The sequence below is a fragment of the Corvus cornix genome, chromosome 19, assembly GCF_000738735.6.
Source record: "Corvus cornix cornix isolate S_Up_H32 chromosome 19, ASM73873v5, whole genome shotgun sequence".
In the NCBI taxonomy this organism is placed as follows: Eukaryota; Metazoa; Chordata; class Aves; order Passeriformes; family Corvidae; genus Corvus; species Corvus cornix.
The window spans coordinates 6,859,330-6,883,875 of NC_046348.1; the positions used below are offsets into that span (position 1 = coordinate 6,859,330).

At 54.8% G+C, this 24,546-nt stretch overlaps 2 protein-coding genes across 6 annotated transcripts; both read right to left on the reverse strand.

The window, feature by feature from the left end:
• Positions 1-1,632: 1,632 nt before the first annotated feature.
• On the reverse strand, positions 1,633-21,397 carry FLOT2 (flotillin 2). Of its 5 annotated transcripts, none has more exons than XM_039562687.1 (11): positions 21,203-21,304; positions 13,590-13,671; positions 9,667-9,757; positions 5,651-5,774; positions 5,123-5,241; positions 4,615-4,728; positions 4,403-4,522; positions 3,802-4,016; positions 3,503-3,686; positions 3,199-3,348; positions 1,633-3,020 (listed from the first exon to the last, which is right to left on the reverse strand). In XM_039562687.1, the coding sequence occupies exons 1-11, from the start codon at positions 21,249-21,251 to the stop codon at positions 2,982-2,984; spliced, it is 1,287 nt and encodes a 428-aa protein (XP_039418621.1). In that variant the 5' UTR covers positions 21,252-21,304; the 3' UTR covers positions 1,633-2,981. The 5 variants fall into 5 exon arrangements, with proteins under 5 accessions (XP_039418621.1, XP_039418622.1, XP_019143206.1 ...); XM_039562688.1 differs by lacking the exon at positions 9,667-9,757 and adding an exon at positions 11,503-11,593; XM_019287661.2 differs by lacking the exon at positions 21,203-21,304 and adding an exon at positions 17,353-17,483.
• Positions 21,384-24,282, reverse strand: DHRS13 (dehydrogenase/reductase 13). Its single transcript, XM_039562691.1, has 5 exons — positions 24,095-24,282; positions 23,890-24,008; positions 23,121-23,244; positions 22,732-23,043; positions 21,384-22,171 (listed from the first exon to the last, which is right to left on the reverse strand). Exons 1-5 carry the CDS (start codon positions 24,219-24,221, stop codon positions 21,843-21,845), a joined length of 1,011 nt encoding a protein of 336 aa, XP_039418625.1. The 5' UTR covers positions 24,222-24,282; the 3' UTR covers positions 21,384-21,842.
• Positions 24,283-24,546: the final 264 nt, after the last annotated feature.

Consider the following 24,546-nt stretch of genomic DNA (forward strand, 5'->3'; position numbering starts at 1 on the left):
CCAAAGGCATGCCCCTCCTGACCACGTGTGTCCCCAAGAGGGCTGTGTCCCCTCATTGCACATGACCCTGGTCATACTTGTCCCCTGACCACGCATGTCGTGGCTGCACCCCCTGACCACCAGTGCCACCTGCCTGTGCATGACCCTGGTCATTTGTGTCCCCCAGCCCTGTCTGTTCCCACAGGGCCACATCCTGCAGCCAGTGCTGTGCCATTGTGCCGGGTTGTTTGTGCCAGGACAGGCTGGCATTCCTGGAAATTGGCTGTGGGGAGGTGATAATCCCCTGCTGGGACCGGACCGTGTGCGTGGGGTCCCGATAAGCAGCAGCCTCCAGCTATCAGGGACCCTGCCCTGCCACACAAGGTATCCCTGGACCCACTGCCACCTCTGGGTGACAGGAGGAGGGGCAGCATTGCCCACACTCCCCCTGGCCTGGGCAGACCCTGAGGGGGTACAGGGTCAAGCCCTGGTCTGAGCCTGTCCCAGGGCACGAGGTTGTGGGGACTTGGGAGCTGCAAGGGACCATCCCATTCTGGTTTTGGTCCCTGCTGTGACCCAGAGCCTGTAGTGTTCCCCAAACTGTGGCACAGGCACTCCAGGATGTAGAGCAGTGACATAGGCAAAGCGTCCCTGAGTCCCTCAAGCCCTGCCAGCTCCAGGTGAGTCCCATGGGATTATCCCCATGGGATTGCCTGCCAGCCCTGGTGCCTGCTCAGTGTTCAAGGGCAGCCCTGCCCTGTGACCTTGTACCCCACAGAGTTAGAGGGGGCCTGAGTGTCCCCCAGGCTGGTACCACAGAGCCGGTGTGGGGACCCCCAGGTGTCACAGGAGACCCCCGTGTGCCACAGCCCTCCCAGCAGCAATGCTGCCCCAGGGCAGCGTGTCTGACTCCAGATAAGGAGGCCCTGGGAGCTGCAGAGCTGTCCCCACCCTGTCTATCTGCAGGGCCACCCTGCAAGACACATAGGACAGGGCCTGTTGTCCTGCCCTGTGTTTGGGGGGACATAGAGAGTCTGGAGGGCACAAAGAAACTGTTTTCCCCACTGAGGGCAGTGTAGCAAAGCCCCCCATGCCAGCCCCGTGCTGGCTGTCACTGGTCCTGCTGGCAGGGTGACCCCGAGCAGGACAGGTACCCCCAGAGCAGCCCTGCTGTCCCCCAGCGCAGGGAAGGGTGCGTGGGGCTGGGACAGGACTCCGGTGGCAGGGCGGGGGGACACGAGCTGCTGCCACAGCCTGGCTGTTGGGACAGAGCACCTTCAGCCCGGCTCCAGAGCCCAGGGTGCCACTCTTTGGGGTACCCGTGGGCCAGCCCCTGGGGTAACACGGGCCGTGCAGTGGAGCTCACTCGGTGCCTCCTGGCTCCACACTCATCCCCGTGGGGCTCTACCCCCACGGAGGGCTGCGACACAGAGCCCGTGGGGACACGGTGACCGTGGGGAAGCCACCAGCTCCCAGGAGCTTTCCAGGAGCAGCGTGAGCCGCGGTCTCACCTCCACGCACCCCTTGTTCCCCCATCCCAGCGGGAACACTCCGGGGCCAGCAGCCCCCAGCCAGCCCAGGCCACGGCTGGCAACGCACCCGGGGGTGCTGGGGCGGGACGGACGGGCGTGACAGACGAAACAGAGCCCAGGCAGGAGGTGACAAGGGTTTATTATCTCTCAGCAGCGGGGTGGCGGGCGCAGGCACATGCAGATAGGGCCCGGCCCGGCCCGGCACGCCTGCCCGCCGCCCACGGGCCAGTGCAGGCCGGGGACCGATAACGCCGCTGGGAGGGCACGGGGGGGCCCCGCAGCAGCCGCGCCCCCCCAGCCCTGGGTCACTCCTGGCAAAGGACAGCACCGGGAGGGACCTGCCCCCGCCCTATGGCACGGGGTGGGGGCACTGAGCTGTGGGCGCAGGACCCCCAAATGCCACCAGCCCTCCAGCAGTGCCAGGCTGACTTCACACAGGGTCTGGCTGTGCCAGCCACATGGAGCACAGGCATCGAGACAGGCAGGGAAGGGGCAGAGAGGGCTCTGTGGCACTGTGGGGAGGATGGGCACACACAGGGGACAACCTCTTTCACATTGTCACAAGACAGCAAAGCCACTGGCCATAAGAGGCAGGGGGAGGGAGGGAGGCAGGGGCAGCTGTACAGGCTGTGCTGGAGGAGCCTGTCCCCACCTCAGTGTCCTGCTGGTCCCCCAACCCACCTCTGACCAACATTCTGCTTGAGCTGTGGGGTCAGGAAGTGCCACAGCATCTGGGGACACTGCCCTCTCAGGGGATGGGTGGCTTTGGCACAGCGCTCCTTTTTGGTATTTCTGGTGGTGGGACCTCACCAGGGCTGAGCTGGGCTCCCTCTGCCCTGTGGAGAGCTCCCTGCTCCAGATCCTATGAGGAAAATTCCCCAAGGGGAGCCAGCATGGGAGAGGGTAGCACCCACTGCTAGTGCTGGATTGTCACCCTCCTGGGGGGTTGGCTGCCACCCACCCAGCCTGGGCAGGGCTGCTGGCACTGTGGGGGCCCTGGGGGTGAGACACAGGGAGAGCCAGCCACAGGGACAGCTGTGGGCAGAGGCAGGGCTGGGACAGTGCCCAGGAGAGTCACTGAGAGAGGGCAAGGAGACCAGGGGAGGGGGTCCTGGTTCTTTTCCTAAAGCTCCACATCCCAAGCCTCCGCTCCCAGCTCCAGGTGTTCACCCCAGGGCAGAGAACAGCAAGGCACTGGGACTGCAACGCCAGAGAAGCTGCCAGTCATAACCGGGGATGGGATTGGCCTGAGACAACACAAGGTTAATTAGAAAATAAATCCTCTCCCAGCCTTGGAATAAAAAGAGCAGCAGACAGGACATGCATCTTTCTGGCCCTACAAAATAAGGCACCAGTTACAAATGAAACTCGGATTGTCTTTGATATAAAAGGAATTCCCATGTGTCGAAGGCAGTTGATGTCTGAGTGCATAACAGGGAGTGATCTTCACTAGTTTTGGGTTGGCCAACCTCATTCCTTGGCCTCGGTGGCTTTCTGGAACAGGGGAAGCTGCAGGAGGGGAAGAGAGAAGCTGTTAGGGCTGCAGGAAGGGAAGGCAGGGAGCTGCCTGCACTCTGCGGTGGACAGGGTTGGGGAAAGAGAGGTTCCCTGGGAGACTGAAAGCTTCCAGGCAGGTCCCCGTGCCCTAGGAGCAGCTGGCATTGCCAGCTGCCAGCGCCCAGCTCACCTTTGTGAGATCCACACCAGTGATGGCACGCACGGAGGCGGGGACCTCAGCCAGGAGACGGTTCACATCGGACATGGTGCTGCCTTTCTCTCCGCTGAGAATAACGATCTCATTCACTTTGGAGAGGGGAGCAGACACTTGGGCAGCGATCTGGGGAAGCAGGGATGAGCAGAGAGTCAAGGAACTGCTCAGCAGGTCACTGGCAAAGGTCCCTACAGGGCCTTGCTGTGCCCCCAGGAGACCTGGCCCAGTGTGGGAACTCCCCTGGTCCACCTGAAGCAGGGGAAAGCTGCTCCCTCCTCACCTCGGGCAGTGCATCCAGCACTAGAGCCAGCTGGGCAGCTTCTCCATACTTCTGGAGTGCTTGTGCTTTCAGCTTCAACCCCTCAGCCTCTGCCATCCCAACGGCCTCGATCACAAAAGCCTCAGCCTCTCCAATCTTGCGGATCTTTTCCGCCTCCGCCTGAGCAAGGAGGATTTGCTTCACCCTGGAAAGGGAAACACAGCCCTGCAGCAACCTGGATCCCTCAGAGAGCCCAGGAGCAGGGGCTCAGGGCAGCACTGTGCTCCCACCTCCCCAGCCCAGGGCAGGGGCTCACTCACTTCTCGCCCTCGGCGATCTGCTGGATGCGATAGGCTTCGGCCTCGGCCGGCTGCTTCACGGTGGCCATCAGCTCCTTCTCCATCCGGACCACCTCCTTCTGTTCCACCTCGATCTGCTTCTTGCGCTCCACCACCTCGATTTCGATCTCCTCCTGGCGGATCTTCTGCTGCTCCCGGGCGCTCTGGAGCTCGTAGGCCAGCTGGGCTTCTGCAGTCTGCACACGGGGAAGAGGAGAAGAGGGGTCTGGGCCACAAACTCCTGTGTGCAGATACAAGGACTCCAAAACCAGACACGACTCCTGCTACTGAACCTCTTCCCAGGGGTGACATCCCAATCCTCAGTGCTGCTCTTCCCACAGCACTTGAGCCCAACCAGCTCCAGGTTCAACCCTCCCCACCCTTTCCTCTCCTCCAAGTCCCACCGAATATCTGCAAACAGGAGAGGCATCTGCTGCAAGGAGCTCACAGTGACACACAGACCTGGGTTCTCCACCTCTAGTTCTCCTAACAGATGCAGGAGGAGGAAGCTGACAAGTCCCAGAGCCACCAATACCATCACAGACCCTCCAGGAAACAGCAGTGGGCTGTGGGATGCTGTCACCTTAATGTTGACCTCCTCAGTGAAGGCAGCTTTCTGCAACTCAAAAGCCCGTTTGGAATCTGCTATTTTGGTATCTGCCATGAACTTGACATCCAGCATTTCTCTCTTGCACTCTGCCTCCTGCAGAGAGGGAACAGAGAGCAGAGCTTCAGAGCGTGCAGTTGGAGCAGAAGAGGCTGCTCCAGGGAAGCCCGGCACATCTCTGGACTCACCCGAATGCCAGCATCCCGCTCGGCTTCTGCCACTCCAATGTCTGCATCCCTTTGGACAGCTGCAATCTGAGTCTTCCCCAGGGAGCTCAGGTAATCCACTTTATCATAGACATCCTGGGGAGGGGAGATAAGTCATAAGCACTTCAAACAAGTGACTCCATCTTGCTCCCTTCCTACTGAAGCTCAGCGCGGTCAACCCGGGGCCAGAACACGCCATGTCAGCTGCTCCAAACAAACAGGGGAGGGCAGGGTGAAAAAGGACATCCCGACATCTTCCCTCACTCCCAGGGGGCTGGGTTATCAGCCAGCTCTCTCCACGAGCCTGTTTACAGAGGCAGCTACCCAGCTGCTCTTGGCCCAGCTGCCTGGATACAGGACATGCTGCAGCGGCTGTCATGGAAACTCCCGGAGGGCTGGGACAGGCTGTCAGCAGGGGAGTCAGGGCCAGGCTCTCTCCTGCTGCTCCCACAGCTCTGCCCAGAGTGCAGCGCCCAGCATCTGGGCGTACCTTGATGGTGAAACTCAGGATCTCGATCCCCATGCGACCCACGTCGGGAGCTGCCACCTCCCGCACCAGCTTGGCAAACTGGTCCCTGTCCTGGTAGATCTGCTCCACTGTCAGGGTACCTGCAGAGTGGAGGAAGGTGAAGCACTTTATTTGGAACAGGTAACACGCAATGACGTGGGTCTAAGCTCAGCAACATCCTCGTTGTCCCTAATTCAGGCCTGGGCATAAGGGCATAATCCTCTGCCCCTGCAGTGGCACCAACATCTCAGTCTCACAAGTGCAACCACCACCCACACGTGCTACCTGTGGCCCTTGGGGACTCAGACATCTCTTGCTGCAGGCACTGAAAACTTATTTATCACAACGCCCAGCCACACAGAGGGAGCTGCTGGAAGGGAGATGCCACCTCTGCAGGCAGCAGAGGAAGGTCCCGTGTGGCTGCGTGGTGACAGCGATACTGCTGGGACCAGCCAGCTGAGAAGGGACAAAGCCACTCGAGATGCCTCCAGGGGATGAGCCCCTCCATACCCAGGATGGAGCGCAGGTGTCCCTCCAGTGTCTGCAGGACCACGTTCTTCACATCCTGCACGTTCTTCCCCAAGAACTGCTCACAGGCCACAGCCAGGAGCTCCTTCTCGGTCATTATCTTCACCTAGAGACAGGAGACAGAACCAAAGGGACTGAAGGTGCCTGTCCAGGAGGTGCAGGCACCCAACAGCAGCAGCAGCAGCAGAAGCAGCAGTACCACCACCAGGCTGCCAGGCCCCCATGCTACTGATGCTCCAAGGGACAGCACTGAGCTGTCACCAGACTGAGCCAGGCCACTGGACCAGCCAGCGAGGCCCTGCTCTGTGTGCTGCTGTCCAAACCCCTACAGCAGCTCAGCATGGAGGTGCTCCCTGCAGCCATCTGTCCCACAGCAGTGGGGACAGAGCCCGGCCCTACCAGTCCCAACTCACAGAAATCCTACAAAAAGCCCTGAAATACCAGTTCAGCCATTGCACCAACACCAGAGTCAGAAGAAAGCTGGCTGTTACCATCCCTGGCCAAAAGCCATTTTGTTACCTTTCTCTTCCTCCTCTTTCACTAGAATTAATTTTTTTCTGACCAAGGAAAGGCAGAAAACAAGAAAGAGTCTGACAAACCCAAGGAGCAGCTTGGGAACAGGGGCTCTATTCAGTGTTCCCTGGAAGGAGAGATGAGACAGTAAGACCACAGCACACTGGTTTGTCCTGCCTGTAGCTGGGAGCTGCCAGACTCCAACGTGTCATGGTCAGAACTTGGCTGTTCTGCTCCATACTGTCAGACTGGTGATGATCCCCAGAAGTGGGACACAGCAATATTTTCACCTCCCACAGCCAGAGCCAGGTGTAAAAGCACCCCCATTCCAGCCAAGCCAGGGTCTTAGGATGGTCCTGCTGGTCACAGGGCTGCTTTTTAAAGGCAAAGTGAATTACAAATCCCCGTGGAGTGTGTTAGGCAGTGGAGATCTGTGCTCTACAGCACCCAGCTATGAGGAGCTGCAACCCACCAAGATGTCAGCTCCTGGTGGCCCTGCCCAGTCTGAGGGCTCAGGCAAAGGCTGGGCACAGGGACATTCTGTGCCTGGCAGCACCAGAGAAGGAGCAGGTCCATAGCAGCCACGCAGCTTTCTGGATCCTACAGCACCCTCTCATGGACACAGCTGTGCTGGGCAGTGCCTCCTGTCCCACAAGGAGCTGGTGGCACCCGGAGTCCTGCCCCAAGGGCATTGGTTGGACCTGGTTCAGAGACTTCCAAAGCCACAGATGCTGCACAAGGACCCTCTGAGGGTCCCAGCACACACTACTGAGGGATTCACAGCCTACAGACCTCATCCCAATACCTTCTAGAGCACTTCCAGCTGCAAAAGCAACACAACTCTTTCTTGAGATCCATCCAAAATGATCCCTCTGGAGCCAAACTGCAGCACCTGGCCCCAGCCCTGCCAGAGAGCAGGACAACTGGGACTGACTGTCATCTTCTAAAGGGACAGGAGGTGGACTGTGTTAGACACAGTGAGCTGGCCAAAACTCACCTGCCACAACCCTGCCCCTTGTAATGTGAAGAAAGGCCAACTCAGGCTGAGCCTATTTCCTACTGCTGCTTCCCAGACTGGTTCTCCCAGTCAAAAATGTCAAACAACCTCAGGCAAGTGTGGCAATCCTCTTCCTCATTGTCCCCAAAGCCTCTCGGGATCCTTTCGGGGCCAATTCCACAGTGGCTTCTTGTCCCTACACCCCAGGCCAGCAGTGTGCTCTTCCCACACAAGGGGGAGTTGGGAGAGCTGCTCTGGAGCTGCACCCAGGAGCGTGAGCCCTGCACAAGGCCCTGCCACAGCGAACGGGAGGTTTTTGCAAGTATTAAAAGCAATTAGACTCAGCAGCAACATTTATGGTGAGCATCTGCCAGCAATTCCACCTCTCCAAACAATCCCCACCCTCGGGAGCTGTGGGGAGGACAGAGCACAGGGCAGGATGTTCATTAGGAGAATCCCTGCGGTGCTTAGGAGCAAGGAATGATTCAGCCTCTGGATAAAGCCAGCCAGCCTCCACTGGTGAGCCCTGGACAGCCCATGGGAGCCTGGCCCTGCACGGAATACAGATCCCAACCTCCAAAGCAAAGGCTGCACAAAAGAAACCAGAGTTGAGCAATTCGTGCTCAGTGTGTTCTGCAGGGTTTCAGGCAGGGCACTGCGACACTCAGTGCTTCTCAAATGTCACTCCCATCAGAGGGAGAGCCTTTGGCTGGCAGGGAATCAGAGAGCCTCCATCCAGCAATCCTGTGTGCAGGATCGATGCCGCCGCACCCTGCTCCGGCCAGCTGCACTCGCAGTGAGGGGTGAGCACAAAGAATCCAATTAGCTGGAGGCTCAGGAAAATGGTACAGAAGGATACAGAGCCCAGCATGGCCCAAGGCAGCAGCATCCCAGCACATCCCAGCACCCAGCCAACGCAGGGAGGAGACTACTGGTGAGCACTCATTAAATCCCTCCTCAAGAAAAAGAACAGCATCCTTGCGCACATTAAGAATTTCTATCATTACAGCAAACACTTTAAAAGCTCTTTCTCCAGGAATAAGTTGTTTGCTTTTTTCCCTTTCTTTTTTTTTGCTCAAGCCCTTAAAAGAAAAATCTTTGTCTCAAAAGTACTTCTGCAAAGTTAAGGTAACTTCTGCCATGCACATCCCCAACAGCCTCGAGGCTGCTTTCTGCGTGGCAATTCCTTGGATCCCAGCTTTAAAATTAACTGTCAGTGGAAAAAATGAACAGTGAGAGGAGAGAGTAACACGAATGAGATGAACTGGGGTCTGCATTTTTAAATCAAGGCACCTGGTGATCCAGCCCTCTGCTACCAGACCATTTTGCAGGCAATGGAGGGATTTCCCAAAACTAGGACAAAAGGGAATGCTGGCTTCAGAGAAACACCAAATACAGAAGGAAAAGCCTACAGATTTAGGAAAAGAGTGTGAAGGGAGACATGGGTGCACACATTTTGCCAACCATGCAAAGACCACTGGGGTTTTGTGATGCCTTAGCAGCTAAATGGATATAAAGAACTGGAAAAGAACTGAAAGACGGATATAAAGTACTGAAAAATTGAAACCAAGGGTGCTGACTCCATGAGGGATTTTGGTCACATCACTGCATCACTCAGCAGCTCCCCTTGGCTCCAGAGCTCCCCACAGGGAATGTGGCAGCCACTTATCCTGTGACAACTCACCTGGACATGCCTTGGACACACAGTGACCACAGCCCTGTGTGCACTGAGAGCCGTCCTTGGTTTGTACATCCAGAATGAGCTGTCAGGAACAATTTTCAATCACAGCATCCAGCTGCCTAATTGAGGAACCCAATTCCCTCAAAAACTAACATTTCCCTCCCAGCATCCTCCCCAGGGCAGGACTTGGCCCCAAGGACAGCCTGTACCAGGACAGCAGACCTCAGACTCCAAGAAGTGCAGGGTTTTGGTGTGCTGCCACAAGCAGCAAAAGCAGGTTCTTACATTTGAGGAAAGCTGGAGAGAATCAAAATTCAATTCCAGCCAAAAAATTTACACGCCAGTTTTAGCGCCTGGAGGGACTAAGTTCTTTTTTTTTAAGCTTTAACTCACCGTGAAGAAGTACAAGGTCCATGTGCTAACAATAACAATCCAAAGGAATATAAAGCTCGATACCATCTCAGGAGGTTATGGGTCAGTCCTGTGGGGTCACACACAGCTCCAAGGCCACCACAGAACATCAGCATTCCACAAACACAGCAAGTCACCCCCACGCACCTCATTTGCCACGTGGACAAATGAGACACCAGAAAAAATTATTTTAGGGAGAGGAGGAGAGGTCACAACCCCCTTCACCACATGGAACATACTGGAGTGTGTTTGTACCAACAAGGACAGCATGGTTTGGTACACGGATTTATTTCATAGTTGGCTTCTCTCCCTGGACAACAGCCACCTCTTAAGGGGGAAAACCAGATATAAGTTAGAGACATGCATTCCTGAAATGATGTTTTGGAGTTACTGTACCTGTGCCACACCTGTGACAGTTATAGCTACCCCCTCCGCCGTCTCTACGTCCTCACACCTGGGCTGTAACGTCATTATCTCTAGGGAAATCCTGCCAAAAAACGTAAAATATTTGCACGTTTCCAGGTTACACACACACAGCTCTTCCCTTTGCATCTCCTGCCCCAAGCTACCTGCTGCACTCATCACAGGTAATGCAAGACAGGCACAGAATGCAGCCAAGGGACCACATCTGTGACTGGAGACAGACTGGGCACTGCGGCCAAGAAATAGATTTTCAGATAATGCTTAAAGGCAATTTATCAGCAAAGGCTGGAATCCAGACTGGAAATGATCCCGTGACCCTTTCCCTCCTGCTGGGTCAGTGAGGGGCCAGAAGCTGCAGTTTTGGAACCACAAAGGGCCCTCTGTCAGAGGCTCATTGTGCCATGCTGCCCAATGCTGTGGCAGCACAGGATGGTGTCACTGGTTCAGAAGCACAGCACAGAACTGGGATGCTCCCACCCACCTCACATGAGCACTGGTGCTTGGCAGAACCTGGCACTGATGCTGAAGAAGCAGCCCTGGGTTAGCCCTACACAGACCTACCCCCTGACCTGGTTCACCTCTCTCTCTATTTTTCCAGTGTCCCGTGACCCAAAGGCAGATGGAAATGAGTCTCCAGCTCTTTATGGCCACGCCTGTAGAGCATCAGGCACCCAGGAACAGATCTTGCAGCTCCAGAGCTTTCTCAGTCACCCCAGGAGGGCCTGAGGTACTTTGGTCAGTCCCAGCAATCTGCAGGTCATAATTTCGTAAGACAAGGGACAGAACCTTGGCTGTGGCAGGTTCTGTTCCAGGAAGCCAAGCCTGGCTCCCACGTCAGCCATAATGAGCCGGAAAGGCGTCGGGAGTCAGGACAGGGAGCCACGGGGCAGAGAGTTTGTGTCAGTGAACATTAGGTCAAACATCTGAACCATGAAGGGGCTGCCCTGGGCTGCTGCGTGCACGTTGAGTTGCTCCAGAATTGGCTGGAAGTGCTGAAACCTATCCCTGCAAATTCATGCCTGCCTTGGCCACTGTCCTAATTAAACTGGCATGCAACCTGGGAGCTGATAAAACACATCCCACTGTCCAGGACATGCACAGGCATTTTTTGCCATGTGTTCATGGCTTTAATCAGATACTGCAGGATTTCAGCCTTCTGAAGGCCTAATCAAGACTTGGAATTTAATTCCCAAACTGTGCTGCTTCTTAGTTCTGTTCACAGGGATGTTTGGTCATTAATGGTTCATAATGTCAGTCCTGTGTGCTGCAACTCATCCAAGGTCTCTGTGCTGTACTTTCAGAGGTGACAACATCCAAAATGGGCAGTGTCTCCATATGGAGGAAGAAGGGCTGAGTGGGAATCCATAGCCAACACTGCAGAGCCAGGCACAGCTGCAGTTTTGAAATGACACAAAGCCTGCCTTCCCACCTGTCCCAAATCCTGTACAGAATCCAACCTGGCTTGCCTGTGCCTCCACACAAAAGCAGATGCCCTTCTGCTCTCCCCCATGCCCACAATGGAGACCGTGCTGGCAAGGAAAGGGTTACAGCAGGAGCAAACATTAGGTACAGAAATGCTGAATTTGGAATTTTCCAGGGATGTACCTGTCTGCATTATCTGTTAACTGTGGAGTGCCACAGGGCAAGTGCTGGAGAAGGAGAAGGGGAAGGAGAGGAGGGTATGGAGATTTCAGCTGTCCCATTAGAAAATCATTAGTTTTTGTTATCCTGCTGCTGCTGCTGCTGCTGCTGCTCAAAACAGAGGGATAAACAGTTAGACAGGGTGTTAGGAAGCTGGTGGATTATTACCTGTGCAACCCCTGTTACGTACAGTGGGACCCCCTCCGACGTCTCAACATTCTCGCAGCGACAGAGGATGGTCAAAACCTCCAAAGACACTCTGAGCAGGGAGGAGTAAGGGTAGGACAGCAAATACACAGAGCAGTTACCAGAGAGTAAGACACTCGTTGCAAAGGACAGACGAGACTTTGAGGTTTCAGCTTTTCCCTGTTCAGTTTGCCTTTTTCCCACTGCCTGCTCCCAGGGCTCCATAATCAGCTCCCCTGGTCGCTGGGGAGGAGAGTTTGCAGCATACAGCAGCTTCTTTTAATGAGGATAGATAGGCTGGGGGCTCATGCCCACCCTGCACATAAAACTGAACCATCTACGCCATCCTGGTGTCAGCTGGAATCCCTTGTTGACACCAGGAAAAATTCCTTTTGGTAATAATTTAGATGCTTCTGTGTCAATATTTAAGAGAGGCCAGAAAAATGAAAATGCCAGGGACCTGGCTACCCACCCCTGGCTAAGGCATTGAGGAGAGAAGTTGCTTCCAAGTGTTGTCCTGAGAAGCTGAATTAACACCATTTGGCTCCCCCAGAGGCATATTAGACCACGCTGTCTCTCTCACTGCTTTTATTTCTGACCCCTAAACAGGGACAGCATTTTTTCCCCTTGTTTTTCCCCAGTGCTCAAGGTTGGAGCAGGGTAAGTGCCCAGCACCCTGCCAGCTCTAACTGTTCCTTTTGTTCCCAGGTTAATGCTACCTGGCGGGATGCCGCTGACAGCAACACAATTGCTCCTGTCTCTCTTGCTTGCAGCACTGGAAGTTCCAGAAAAAATGTCCTAATTTCAGAGAAGGAAATCTGTCTCACTCTTCATGTTAATGCAGTGGGCTCCATCTGGGGCACAGCTTATGGCATTTGAGAAAGGAGAATTAAGCCCCACATCCTACGGCATGAACTGTTTGAATGGTATGGATTTTAAAGTAGATTTGTTTGGATGCTGGAATTCCTGTCAAGAGCCCCATTTGCTAAATAATGCGCAGACCTCTATCATGTAACAGCTCATTCCTGGCAATCCAGCTCTTGGCCCTGGATTCAGCCTATCCTTAACTTAAAAAACCAGCCTCCCAAATGTATCTGATCTCCTGTACTGGGCAGGTCAAGGTCCTGCACCGTTCTCTGCACTTCTCACAAAAGAAGAGAAGGAAGAACCATTTGTTCAATTAACAGTTCTCCCAACAAGATGTCTTACAAAAACCTGGGAATGAAGCTTGTCTGGATCAAACACAGCCCTTAAACACTAAACCCACAAGCTGGGCTTTTCCTTCCCCTCCCACCTTCCATCACGTGCAGAGTGAGGGCAGCCACATGCTCACTTTGTCTGCTGGTGGCAACACAGGTACAGGGAAAAGAGGTTGGAAGAGGCTGTAAGGGTTAACTACAACCTCTGGCCATCATTCAGTGTAAAACCCAAAAGTCACGTCTTTATCCTTTTCCCTGTTATTTTTTTACACAGACAGAGGAAATCTGCATCAGTGGGCATGAGGGATGTATTGGGAGGGAGCATTCCTACAGATCCTAGACACAAAGAGCTGTATTAGCAGGACAGCAGCACTACCACAGCATGTCAGCTCAGAGCCCAGACTGTAAGCAGCAGCAAGCAAAATCTACAGCTGAGGAAAGGGAGAGCAAGGAAATCCCGTGGTTTTAAATTGGAACAGTCTGCTCCCAAGGTGAGAGCAGTCAGCAGTCTTTACAAAGAGAGACTTGAGGAGCAGAGGGCGGCACTGGTGCACTGCAGGTCACAAACTGGTTTGTTACTGGCTAAGGGGTTGGGCCTTACTGGGCAGGACTTGGCTCCTCTTGTGGACATAGAGGCCATTTGAAAAGTACTTCAGCTGAAAGCATGTGATTTCTTTTTTTGTGTGTCTTTTGCACTGTGGCATCCAGCTGTCCCCATGCCAACAGCCAGCAAAGAACTCCTGATGCTCACCCCTGGTTTCATATGCAGTGCCTGGTCCAGTGTTCCTAAAGACACTGCTGACAGCCCCACTGGGATGATTTTGCCAAATTCCTACTCCAAAAGCCCACAAACAACAGGGGTCTCCTTACCTTTGGGTGTCAGTAATGCACCACCATGCCCAGGCCCAGCCTCCATACACATATTGCTTCTCATCAGAGCCACAGCAGCCACCTGCAGCACAGCAGAGAGCACAGAGACATCAGGATCACACACATGCACGTGCTCTTGGACAGGGAATAACTTACAAGCAGAGAAGTTCATGCTCTTCCTCCTCTCCATGGGCTTCACACAGCAGTTTTCCCAAGGCAACTTTTTTTGGAATTGTCTTATAAAGTTGGAAAATAGTATTTGTATAATTCACTATGACCAACAGTAACACACAGAAGGTGACTGTATCTCAAATCAGGGCTTTATTTTAGTTTTGTTAAGCACTTTTAGCAGCCAGAATCAATGTAAGTATCTTCAACTGTGATGTTAACTGTTAAGGAAAGCCATGTAACAAACCCACCTCCTTTCCTTCACACCACCCTTAAATTCCCAGAGGAGCTCTCAAGTCAGCATTGGAGGAGGGAAGAACCCTTGAGCTCCCAAAAAATACCTCCTAGTTCTGGCTTGTGTAAGTAGCACAGTGTCTGATGCTTTGATGGCCCATCTCAGAATTGCATGTGCCCAAGATTCAGGCAGCCTCCAGAACTCCTCTGACACATTTAAGATTTGATCCCAGTGAAGCCAGAAGATGCTGTCTGGATTTTTGTATCTTTGATTTAAGGAACAAGACACCTGCTGCCTTTCAAGAGAGCACCCTGCCAGTGATCAGCCCCGGGTTTTCATGGCTGGGAAGGGAGGAGCTCTGCAGCTCCCCAGCTCAGACCAGGGCTGGGAGCTGCTGACTCTCAGGCAGATCGAGCCAGAATTACCTCTCTTGTCTGCTCTCCATAATCACTCTTACTACAGCAGTGCCTGAGGCCCTCAGCAAGATGAGTGCTGTACAAACAGAGCAACAGACAGTTCCAGCCCTGCGGGATGGATCTCTACAGGCAAGACAGAGCCGGCGCACAGGAAGAGCAGGAACGCAGAACACAGCGTGGCTGTGGGAGCTTTGGGTTGTGGGAGGGGAAAGGGAGAAGGATGAAGCCAGCAGCCAGCAGGCCTTTCAAGCGAAATGACCATTATTGTTTCCTGCAAGAGATCAAAATGAAGAAGAAGAAGCAGCACACATCCAGGCCAGTATGCCTGCAGGGCTCTCCGACTGCAGGAGGGGACTCTGTCCTCCCTGTCCTCCTCCTCTTCCTCCCAGTCCCCCAGCATTTAGCTATCTTCTGCCTGCTCCCAAACACTGGCCACATACTGCCTGCTTTACTGGCTTCCATGCAATGGTTGACAAACCAGCAGATGAGCCCCATCTACAATTCTTCACCCTTGCACTTCAGTAAGAATTAAACACAAACGGGAAAAGGCTTTACACACTTTTTCAGATCTCCTGTGCTGCACAGCCTAGAGCTCAGAGCCAGCCTTTGGCTTCTTCCCATAGCTGGAAGGCTATTTCAGCCAGGCAAGCGTTACAGAAGCTGATGATACAACATCCTGCAGTAACCACAATGCCTTTAACATTTCTTGGAGGGCGTCAGCCTGGTTAGCTCAGCCTCTCAGCCAGGCCCTTGTTTTCCAAGAACAGGAAGGGAGGTGTTCCTGGCACTCGGGAAAAGCAGCACCACATGGAAAGGTATTTTATTTCACAGGGTCTATGTGGTCTTTACCAAACCTCTGTTAATTGTTTCTTAATAATATCCTGAGAAAGCTCTGCACCCTAAACCCACCATTGTTACAGGAAAGTGCCTCTCCACACAGATGTTCCTCTTCTTCTGTAGGAAATGCATGAAAATACCTTATTTAGTATCACACCCAAAAGGAGCTCTACATTTGCTTCCTGATGCTACACAACGCAGCTGCAGGGCACGGTCTACTGAGCTAGATTATATGTCAAAAACTGTTCAAAGCCTAAAAAACCAGGGAAAACGAACACATTAAGGAGGAGTGGGATGCCAGCCAGTTGCTTTCACGCACGCTGGACGTCTGAGCGCAGCAGAGCTCCGTCCTGGTAAGGCTGAGGAGCTGAGGGCTCATTTTCCATGGCAGTCCTGCCGTCTCTTTCTCAATTCTCAGGCAGCAAGTGAAAAAGGAACCAACAAAGCGAAATCTTTGCAAGGCTGAAGAATAAACCCTCTTGCACAATGAGATTTGGCAGAGAAATTGCCTTTTCCAGCTATAATACGCCCACTGTTCCAGCAGACTGGGTCTCACAGTTGCTTGGCCATCACTTCCACAAACATCCACCGTGCCTCTTCCGGGGCAGTGTGCGGGGCCACAAATGGAGGATTCATAGCCAGGGAGCTGCCAGCCAGCTTGGCCTCTTCCCAGTAAAGGGGTCCCATGTTCAAGCAAGAATTCCCAGAGCCAGGGGAAAGTACGTTGTCTGTTTGTTTGGGGTTTTTTTATTATGAAATAAGATTAATCGCTTGGGAGTTGGTAGATAAAAGGAGCTCTCAGCAGATGCAGGAAGCGAGCAAGGAAGAACGTGAGCCTCAACAGTTTTGGGGACACAGGGCTCAAAACATCAAAGCTGGGATGATCTGAACAAGCTCTGTGTTGTTTGCTCTCCCAGGTAACTCAGGCACTGAGTTACCTCTGTGGCAGGAAGTGGTGAGCGTTCCAAAATCAGGTCATGGTAAACAGGCTGCTGAGTGCGGGCAGACCAGGAAAAAGTTGGTAATTGAAAACAGTTACTGGCAGAAGATAATGCAGAGATAGAGGAATGCAAAAGCATACATAAAGAAAATCACATCCTAAAGCAGGGCCCAGACTAAAGTCAGTGTCTGGTTCTTAGACCCTGCTGTGCATATAAATTAGGCTTTGTTCACATGCAGGAATGGTACAAGGTTAACAAAAATTAATTTTAAAAGATGCAGGGTTCTGAGTTGAATCCATAAAAGCTTCTGATGGTCACTGCAGCAGATGAAAGCAGACTGCACTGGCTATCTTATTCTGGATGTCATCTACATGAAAATGACTTAATGAGTAACAATGCTACAGACTGAGTTTAAAAATACATTTAGTAACTCATCTTGTAAACAGTAACTCAGAGAAGAGAAACAACAATGAAGCTACACAACAAAATCAGAGATACTACCCCAGAATTCCTTTTGGAAACCAAAAGTAAAGGCCTGAGACTATTATTGTCCACCTGCTCCTAACAGGCTTTCCAAAGAGTAGTTTGCAAGTTCTGGAGATTTAACAAGCACATGACAAGGGAATCCTTGAGCCCCACCACCTGTAAAAAGGTGAAGAAGCATCTCCTGAGAAGGAAAGATCCCAAATGAGCTACGTAAGAGCCCTTTTGAGCACTCATGACTTGAGACCAGATGCAATGCTGCACTCTCAGCAACCCCTGAGCATCACAAGCAGTGAGAAACCAACCATGGGGAAAGATTTTTGGCTTGCCAAAATGACAAACCTAAATCTGCAGGAGCACTCAGTTAAACCTGGCAGATGACCATCAGTGGCACTGCAAGTTTCCTGCACAGCTTGCTTGGTATGAGAGGTGGGACACCCCAACCACAACCCTGGGGAACAGTTTGAACTGAATGAACTGTATGAACACAGGGCAAAACCTCACATGAGACCCAGCTGAAGCTGCCTGCTCCTTCCCACAAACTCCTGTTTCTTTTGAGGCTGAAGAACTGGAATTGCACCACCAGCTTTAGGGTTCAGGTGGCTCTTGCTGCTCACCACGTCTTTCCATGGGACATGGCCTGGACCTTCCCTTTCCATTTTCATGCAATAGACTGTTCTCACCTAAGTGTAACTTCTACATTCCTCCTTCCTGAACTGCATCAGATTTTGTTCAGCCCATTGGGTCAGTCTCCAGAGTTTGTTTTGATCCTGATCCAGCTCTTCAAAGCTCTCGAATCCATTCCCAGCTCAGTCTGCAAATTCAATAAGCACATTCTTGATTCCATTATTCAAGCCAAAACAAGGAACTTACTTGATAAATTCTTTCAGCTGAACAGTGAGCTACTGTCAAGTTCCTTGGCAATGGTTTTCCAGGCAGTTTCATATTTATTTCATAATATCTGAGAAACCAGTTCCTCCTTGCACTGTGGACTGTAGGTCTCTTGCAGGAAGGGCTTCAAGAGCCTCAAGAAATTCTTATTTAAGGCCTTCAACTTAGAAAAGTAACATGAAAACAGCACAGTCTCAAAGACATGAACAGTTCTTGAGGAGTAAAAGGGATGCAGTAAGAAGATGGAAGAGCCTAGAGCAGCCCTGGAAGGGTTACATACACCTGACTGCTGGCATACAGCAGGAAATTCCCCCACAAAAGTAGAATTAGCTGCCAGCTCTTCTTTTACTTTGACAGACATCAAGAAGCCTCAAAGGGTGTTGCACTAAAGTAAAATTTGAGAAACTGGGCTGAAGCATATTTCTCAAGCTGACTTCTGCTCACCTGAGAGGGAATCAGATTAGCTGGACGTGGCAAATACCTCTACTTGTGCTCTTCAAGGTGTTACAAGCAATATATTTGTTTCAGTAGCCTCCTAGGAAATAAACTTGGGTTGGATGGGTTGCAAACCCCTGGTTTTTTTCCTCCTTTCACTCCCTAATGCAGGAACAAGGAGGGCTGTGCTCACTTTCCCCCTTCATGTATGTCCAGGTGTTCCCCTCAGAGCTCCTCTGCTGCAGCCTTTGCCACCCAGAAGGAAAATGCTTCAGCTGTAGAGATTTGGGCAATGCTGTTTGGTAACTGTTAGATGAACATGGTCACTATAAATACATATTTCCTTATTATGACACTCTGTGGAAATATTACAGCACTGTATTTCAAAATCAGCAGATCGACCCTTAGCCACAAAAGCTGCATTTAACCAGATTGTAACCCAAACCCAGGATTTCACAGCCTATTTGGTTCCCTGGTGGGAACATTCAGATATCAGGGTGAACAGGTACTTTGTGCATTTCCCTGAAAACCTGACCAGCACTAGTTTTGCTCAGAGCAGGCTCACTGCTCCTGCCAAAGCCTCCTCAGACCTTGTGCCAAGGGAGTCTCCCAGAAAAGTCAGACTCACAATGTGGGGAGACTCAAGGCTCTGTGGGGCATTCCTACAAATCCTGGGCTCCACGATTCACCAATGGATCAATCAGCAGTGCAGTTTCTTAGAAGGAGATCGATGTTGCTCAGCAGGGGAAGGATGGCAGCGCCAATGGAGTGCTGAGCCGTGCCTGGGAAGCAGCTTCCCAAATAAGGCTACAAAGCTCCATGATCCCAAAGCACAGCTGGCTGCTCCTTGAGCACTGGAGGAACTCGAGTGTCTCACAAGAAAGTGAAAAGAAGGAACAACCCTCCTCAGAAAAACCCATGTGCCAGGGGAAGCCCGGGACTAAAGGCCAAGGGGCACAGGCTGAATAAAGAAAGTAAAGGAAACCCTCCCAAAAAGTGAAGTCTTTCAAATAACTACCACATGACAATTCAACACTGCAAGCCAAAGGCCTGCCTCTAATAATATTTGGTTTATTTAAATTAAATTAACTAAAATGTATTTAATATTATTTTGGCTTATTAGTAATTATTATTGGTTTCTCATTCCCTTCCCCTCTCTCCCCAAATCCAACTTAGTATCACACAAATTAATGCTGCCCCACAAGGTCCTTCCTGCTCTTCCCCGGAGGAACATGGCTCAAGTTCCTGGAATTTCAACGGCTTGTAGCTACACCCTCTCACTAATGCCCTGGCAGCCGCTCTGCACACGGGCACAGAGGAGCTGCAGGGCCCTGCAGAGCTCCCAGTTGGTGCCCTCAGGATTCAGCAAGTATCTGTAGACTATGTCGGGGAGCAGCTGAGAAAAACCGGTCTGGTGGCAGCTCCAAACCCCATCCCAACTGGCAGAACCCGGCGTGATCTCTGCTCCCTTCCCAAAACGCAGCTGCACTTAGAGGAGTGTCCTGGGCTCGCTGCTCCGGGCTGTGGAAAAGCACCAAGCCTGGAACTGCAAGCAGATGCCACAAATTCCTGCTGGCTCATCCTGGAAGCTGCGTTTTGTAAACTCCAGAGCTGAACAGAAGCAAACCCAAGCTTTGAGACTAAAGGGCATCCTGGCACACCTGGAGCACAGCTTCCCAATCTTCCCGTGAATGTGGCATTTCACCGAGCAGTGCCAATTTTGACAGGGGGCTCTTCGGAGGGAAGCACAGCATCAGCTCTGGATCCCACTGGGAACTGCAGACCAGGAAAACTGCAAGGAATACTGCTGCTCTGGGCAGCTGCTGGGTGCAGCTTGTAACTCCTCAGAAGCCATCACCAGAGTGGGCATACTTGTTGCCAGAACTGCAGCCTGCTCCTGGCATCTCCTTAGGAATTCCTGTAAGAGGTCTGTCATCCAAGAGAGATGAACTGATAACAGATCAGCCACAGCTTGCTGGAGGCTTTGGCTCCAAAACCACAATAACATAGCTGCAAGCGTGGCAGAGCTGTGACTGAGGCACAGCCCTGACATTCACGTGCATTTTCTACCGGGTGCTCACTACCTTGCAGGTGGCCTCAGTCTGCCAGAGAGTGAAGCTCCCAGCCCTCACATCACCTAACAATAATGAATTCATCTAACAATAATTAATTAATAATAATCCTGTCCGCACAAAGCCTGGTCCATGCCATAGTGCAGCCTGGAGCTTCAGCAGCATTGAAGCAGCTACAGGGTAAATCAGACATGGGGGATTTCACTGCTGGCTTGTTTAACCCCACTCTCAGTCACCTCAGTCAGTTGCTGGTGACATTCCACATGTCCAATGGGCATCACCTGCATCCAGTGCCAGCACCGCTGAGAGTCCAGGCGATGTGCTGGTGAGGAAGCAGCAGCAGGATGTGATGGATGAAGACGGGCACTGCAGGGATAAACCTGCAGCGCTCTGCTCCAGGGGGATGCTCATACCCAGCTCCCCTTCCCTGGGAAATCCAACCTGTCCCGGGGAACAGGACAGCTTCCTGGCAATCCAAGCCTAAGCCTGTTAACGGGGGCCCAGAGCTTTGCTGGTGCCACTGCCTGATATCACCCGAAATCAGCAGCATCGGAGGTGCTGCTGCTGACACCGGACCCCACCCCAGAGCCCCGGGGTTCATGCAGGGACCCCACCCCGGAGCCTCAGTTCCATTGCAGCATCTCCCATCTCCCTGTCTATTCCCAAATCACTCCGGGCCCTCCCAGGACAGGGACCCCTAGAATCCCTCGGAGTGTCCTCACAGCCAGGACTCCCCCCCACTTCCTCCCTCCTTGCACACCCCATCACAGAGACACCCCCAACTCCCACAGGTTCTGTCCATGACAGTGTCCCCCCGATAGGGACCCCTCAAACCCCTGAGAGTCCCCTCACAGCCAGGACCCTCCGATTTCCCCCTCCCATGAGGCTCCATCCCAGAGACATCCCACTCCTCGCAATTCCCTCAGGGCCCCCAGTGATCGAGACCCCTCAAATGCCTGAGAGGAAACTCCAAACCCCGCCTCTTAGCACACCCCATTAGAGACCCGCCCCAATCCCTCACGGTCCCCCCATAATAGAGACCCCTCAAACTCCTGACACTCCCCCACAGCCAAGACCCCCAACTTCCTCAGGGTCCCCTCCGTGTCACCCCACAGCCCCTCTGTCCCGACCGTACCTGACACCACCAGCGCCTCATTGGGCCCCACCGTGTGGCAGTTCCCCATGGCGGCCCCGCCGCCGCCCGCCCCCACAACCCCCGCGCCTCGCACGGCGGGGGCGCGGCCCGCGGGCGCCGCCATCTTGGGGAGGTCGGTGCCACACCCGGGGGCGGGGCCGGGGCCGTGGGCGCCGCCATGTTGGGCGCCGCGTGCGCGGGTAACATGGGGGTGCGCGCATGCGCGGTGTGCGCGGGTGTGCAAGGGAGGGACGCGTGAGTGTGCAAGGGATGTGTGTGTGACACTGCATGGGTGTGCAAGGCAGGGTGTGTGTGACACTGCATGGCAGGGTGTGTGTGACACTGCATGGGGGTGCAAGGGATGTGTGTGTGACACTGCATGGGTGTGCAAGGGATGTGTGTGTGACACTGCATGGGTGTGCAAGGCAGGGTGCGTGTCCTGCAGTGTGTGTGCAGGCCTGGGCGTGCTGCTCTGCGCACCCACACACATCCCCTTGCACACTCACTCACTGTCACCCCCCAGCTCTGCTGCACGTGCAGGGCACGGTGTGTGTCCATGTTCAAGGGCTGGCGCCCCTCGCACACTCCTCTTCCACACCCACACAGGACCCCCTGGGCTCCCTCATCACCACCATCCCCTTTATTGTGCCGTGGGAGCAGCAGGGCCCTCTCGATGTCCCTCCTGATGTCCCTCCCGCTGTCCCCCTGCCACCCCCAGCCCCACCAGCCGCTCGCTGCCCTCCCAGAGTGCCCGTGCCAGGCGGTCATCACGGCCTGCCGGCCATGGCACCCGGGGGCCACAGTCAGTGAAGTAGCGGCCACTGAGGGGCTCGAGGCCCTCCTGCGTGGCGCAGTCCAGCACCACCTGTGCCCCCTCAGACGGGTCCAGGAACAGCAGCCAGGCCAGCGGCAGCAGCAGCGGCTTCAGCCACAGCGGCGCGTGCCGGAACAGAGAAGTGTTGACGAACCCTGTGGGAGATTGGCACATATGGAGCGTCCTCCATGGACTGTCCCCCATGGAGCGTCCCCCTGTGTGCCCCAGTGGATGGGCACCTAAGGGAGATGGCCAAGGTGGCCTTGGCATGGGCAGCACGGCTGTGATTGTCCCCAGGCACTGCCACGCTTGTCCTGGCCGTGCAAGGCCGGGGAGGGGGTGTGTGGGTGTGCCCCATGTGAGGACATGTGCAAAGGGAGATGCCATGCAAAGGGACACATATGAGAAGGGACACACTGTATAAAGGGCTATGTTGTGCAAAGGGACACTGTAAAAGGAACACACTGTATAAAGGAGCACAGTGCAAGGTGACAAGGTGCAAAGGGACATGCCAAGATAAGGGACACACCATGAAAGGAGACACTGTGCACAGGGACACACGCAAAGGGCCGCACAGCACAACAGGAAGATGCTCCCCGTGCAGGAATTCCCTGTGATACAGCAGCAAAGCACAAGGCCACCCCCACAGAGGGACACAACGGGACACAGAGGTGTGCAGATCACAGACAGACACCAAAGGCGAGCTGGGTCCTACCTGGGTGCACGGCGTAGCAGGTGACCTGTGTGCCCTGCTCACGCGTGGCCAGCTCACGGGCGTGCAGCACGTTGGCCAATTTGCTGTCACAGTAGTCCTGGAAGGTGGAGAACAGCCCCGAGGGCGGCCGGCCCAGGGATTCAGGGTGCAGGCGGCCGGCGCAGTGAGCGCTGGAGGCCACGATGACCACCCGGCTGGGAGCGCAGCTCCGCAGCCGCTCCAGCAGCAGCTGGGTCAGCAGGAAATGGCCCAGGTGGTTCACCTGGAAGGGGAGGCTGAAGCCATCCTCTGTCGTGCCCCCGATGCTCACCCCTGTGGAATGAGGAGGCAGTGGCAGCTCATGGTGGTGTCCTGGGGGTGCAGAGGGGATCTGGAGTCCCAGCACTCACCTGCGTTGTTGATGAGGAGGTGCAGGTGGGGCTCCTGCCGCAGGAAGGTGCTGGCAAAGGCTCTCACCGAGCGCAGGCTGGCCAGGTCCAGATGCATGAACAGCACCTCGTTGTTCCCTGTCTCCTGTGGGCACAGCAGGGCCTGGGGCAGGGCCAGGGGGACAGCCCGGGGGGGGGTGCTCTGCCCTGGGTGGGGGCTGGAGACAGCCAGGGGCAGGGGGATGTTCTGGGAACCGGATCTTGCCCAAGGGCTGCAATGTGCTGGGACCCCCAGCATGGGAAGCTGCAGCCGTCCCCGGGGTACAGTGTGCCCCTCTCTTGGAGTATCTCGGGGTGCCTGGTGATGCCCTGTGGGGGTGTCTGAGGGGTTGTTCCCGGGGTATGCCATGGGGGTCTCCTGGGAGTGCCTGGGGGTTTCCTGGATGTACCCATGGAGGTGTTTTGGGGTTTACTCATGTGATGCTCAGAGATGTCCTGTTGGGTGTCTTGGATGGTGTCCTGGGGGTGCCCAGGGGTATCCCAGGAGTGTCCTGGAGCTGTCCCTTGGTTGCTGGGCTGCATGTGTGTGCCACGGGGGTATCCTGGGAGTGTCCTGGAGCTGCCCATTGGGTGCTGGGCTGCATGTGTGTGCCAGGGGGGTATCCTGGGAGTGTCCTGGAGTTGCTCATGGGGTGGCAGGGCTGCCCTGAGGGTGCCCTAGGGATGTCTGGGAATGTCCCGTGGGTAGGAATGCCGGGGGTTCCCCGGGGGTGCCGGTGCCGGCGCTCACCCTGCGGATGCGGCTGGCGGCGGCCTCTCCCCGCCGGGCGCTGCGGGTCGCCAGGATAACGCGGGCCCCGCACCGGGCGAGCTCCAGCGCCGTGGCCGCGCCGATGCCGCTGCTTCCCCCTGCGGAGCGGAGCGCGGGGGTGAGCGGGGCCAAGGGCCGCACCGGGGCCCGTCGCGGGTCCCTGCCGGTCGCTGCCGGCGCTCACCGGTGACGATGGCGGTGCGGCCGCGCAGCTCGGGGCGGGCGCGGGGCCGCGGGGCGCTGCGCAGCCCGTGCCGGAGCAGCGTGTACAGTGCCAGCAGCAGCCCCGTGCCCAGCAGCGCCCACCCCATCCCGTCGTCGTCGCCGTTCCGGGCAGCTCCGGCCCGGCCCGGGCCCGCCCCGCAGCGCTGGGGCCGCCCCGCCCCGCTCCCGCATGCCCGCCCCGCCGGGACGGAGCCACGGGCGGACGGGGCAAAGTCCGCGCGGCTCCAGGCGACCGGAGAGGTGGAGTCGTGGCGCCGGTGGAAGCAGAGACAGACAGAGGGTGAGTGCGGGCCAGCGCTGCCCCCCTGATAAATACGCCGGGAGACCGGTCCTGCCCCGGGGGGTGGGAGATCACAGAATCTGGGGGTGGTTCCGGTGGGAAGGGACCATCGGAGGTCATCTAGTCCAGCC

Coding starts and splice junctions, on each gene's coding strand:
- FLOT2 (XM_039562687.1), bottom strand. CDS start 21,251: ATGGGGAACTGCCACACGGTGGGGCCCAATGAGGCGCTGGTGGTGTCA. Junction 9,758..13,589: donor TGCATTACTGACACCCAAAG/GTAAGGAGACCC, acceptor GTTTTTTGGCAG/GATTTCCCTAGAGATAATGA. Junction 5,242..5,650: donor ACACCTGCGCTCCATCCTGG/GTATGGAGGGGC, acceptor TCCACTCTGCAG/GTACCCTGACAGTGGAGCAG.
- DHRS13 (XM_039562691.1), bottom strand. CDS start 24,221: ATGGGGTGGGCGCTGCTGGGCACGGGGCTGCTGCTGGCACTGTACACG. Junction 23,245..23,889: donor CCGCCAGCCGCATCCGCAGG/GTGAGCGCCGGC, acceptor CTGTGCCCACAG/GAGACAGGGAACAACGAGGT. Junction 23,044..23,120: donor CCTCCTCATCAACAACGCAG/GTGAGTGCTGGG, acceptor CTCATTCCACAG/GGGTGAGCATCGGGGGCACG.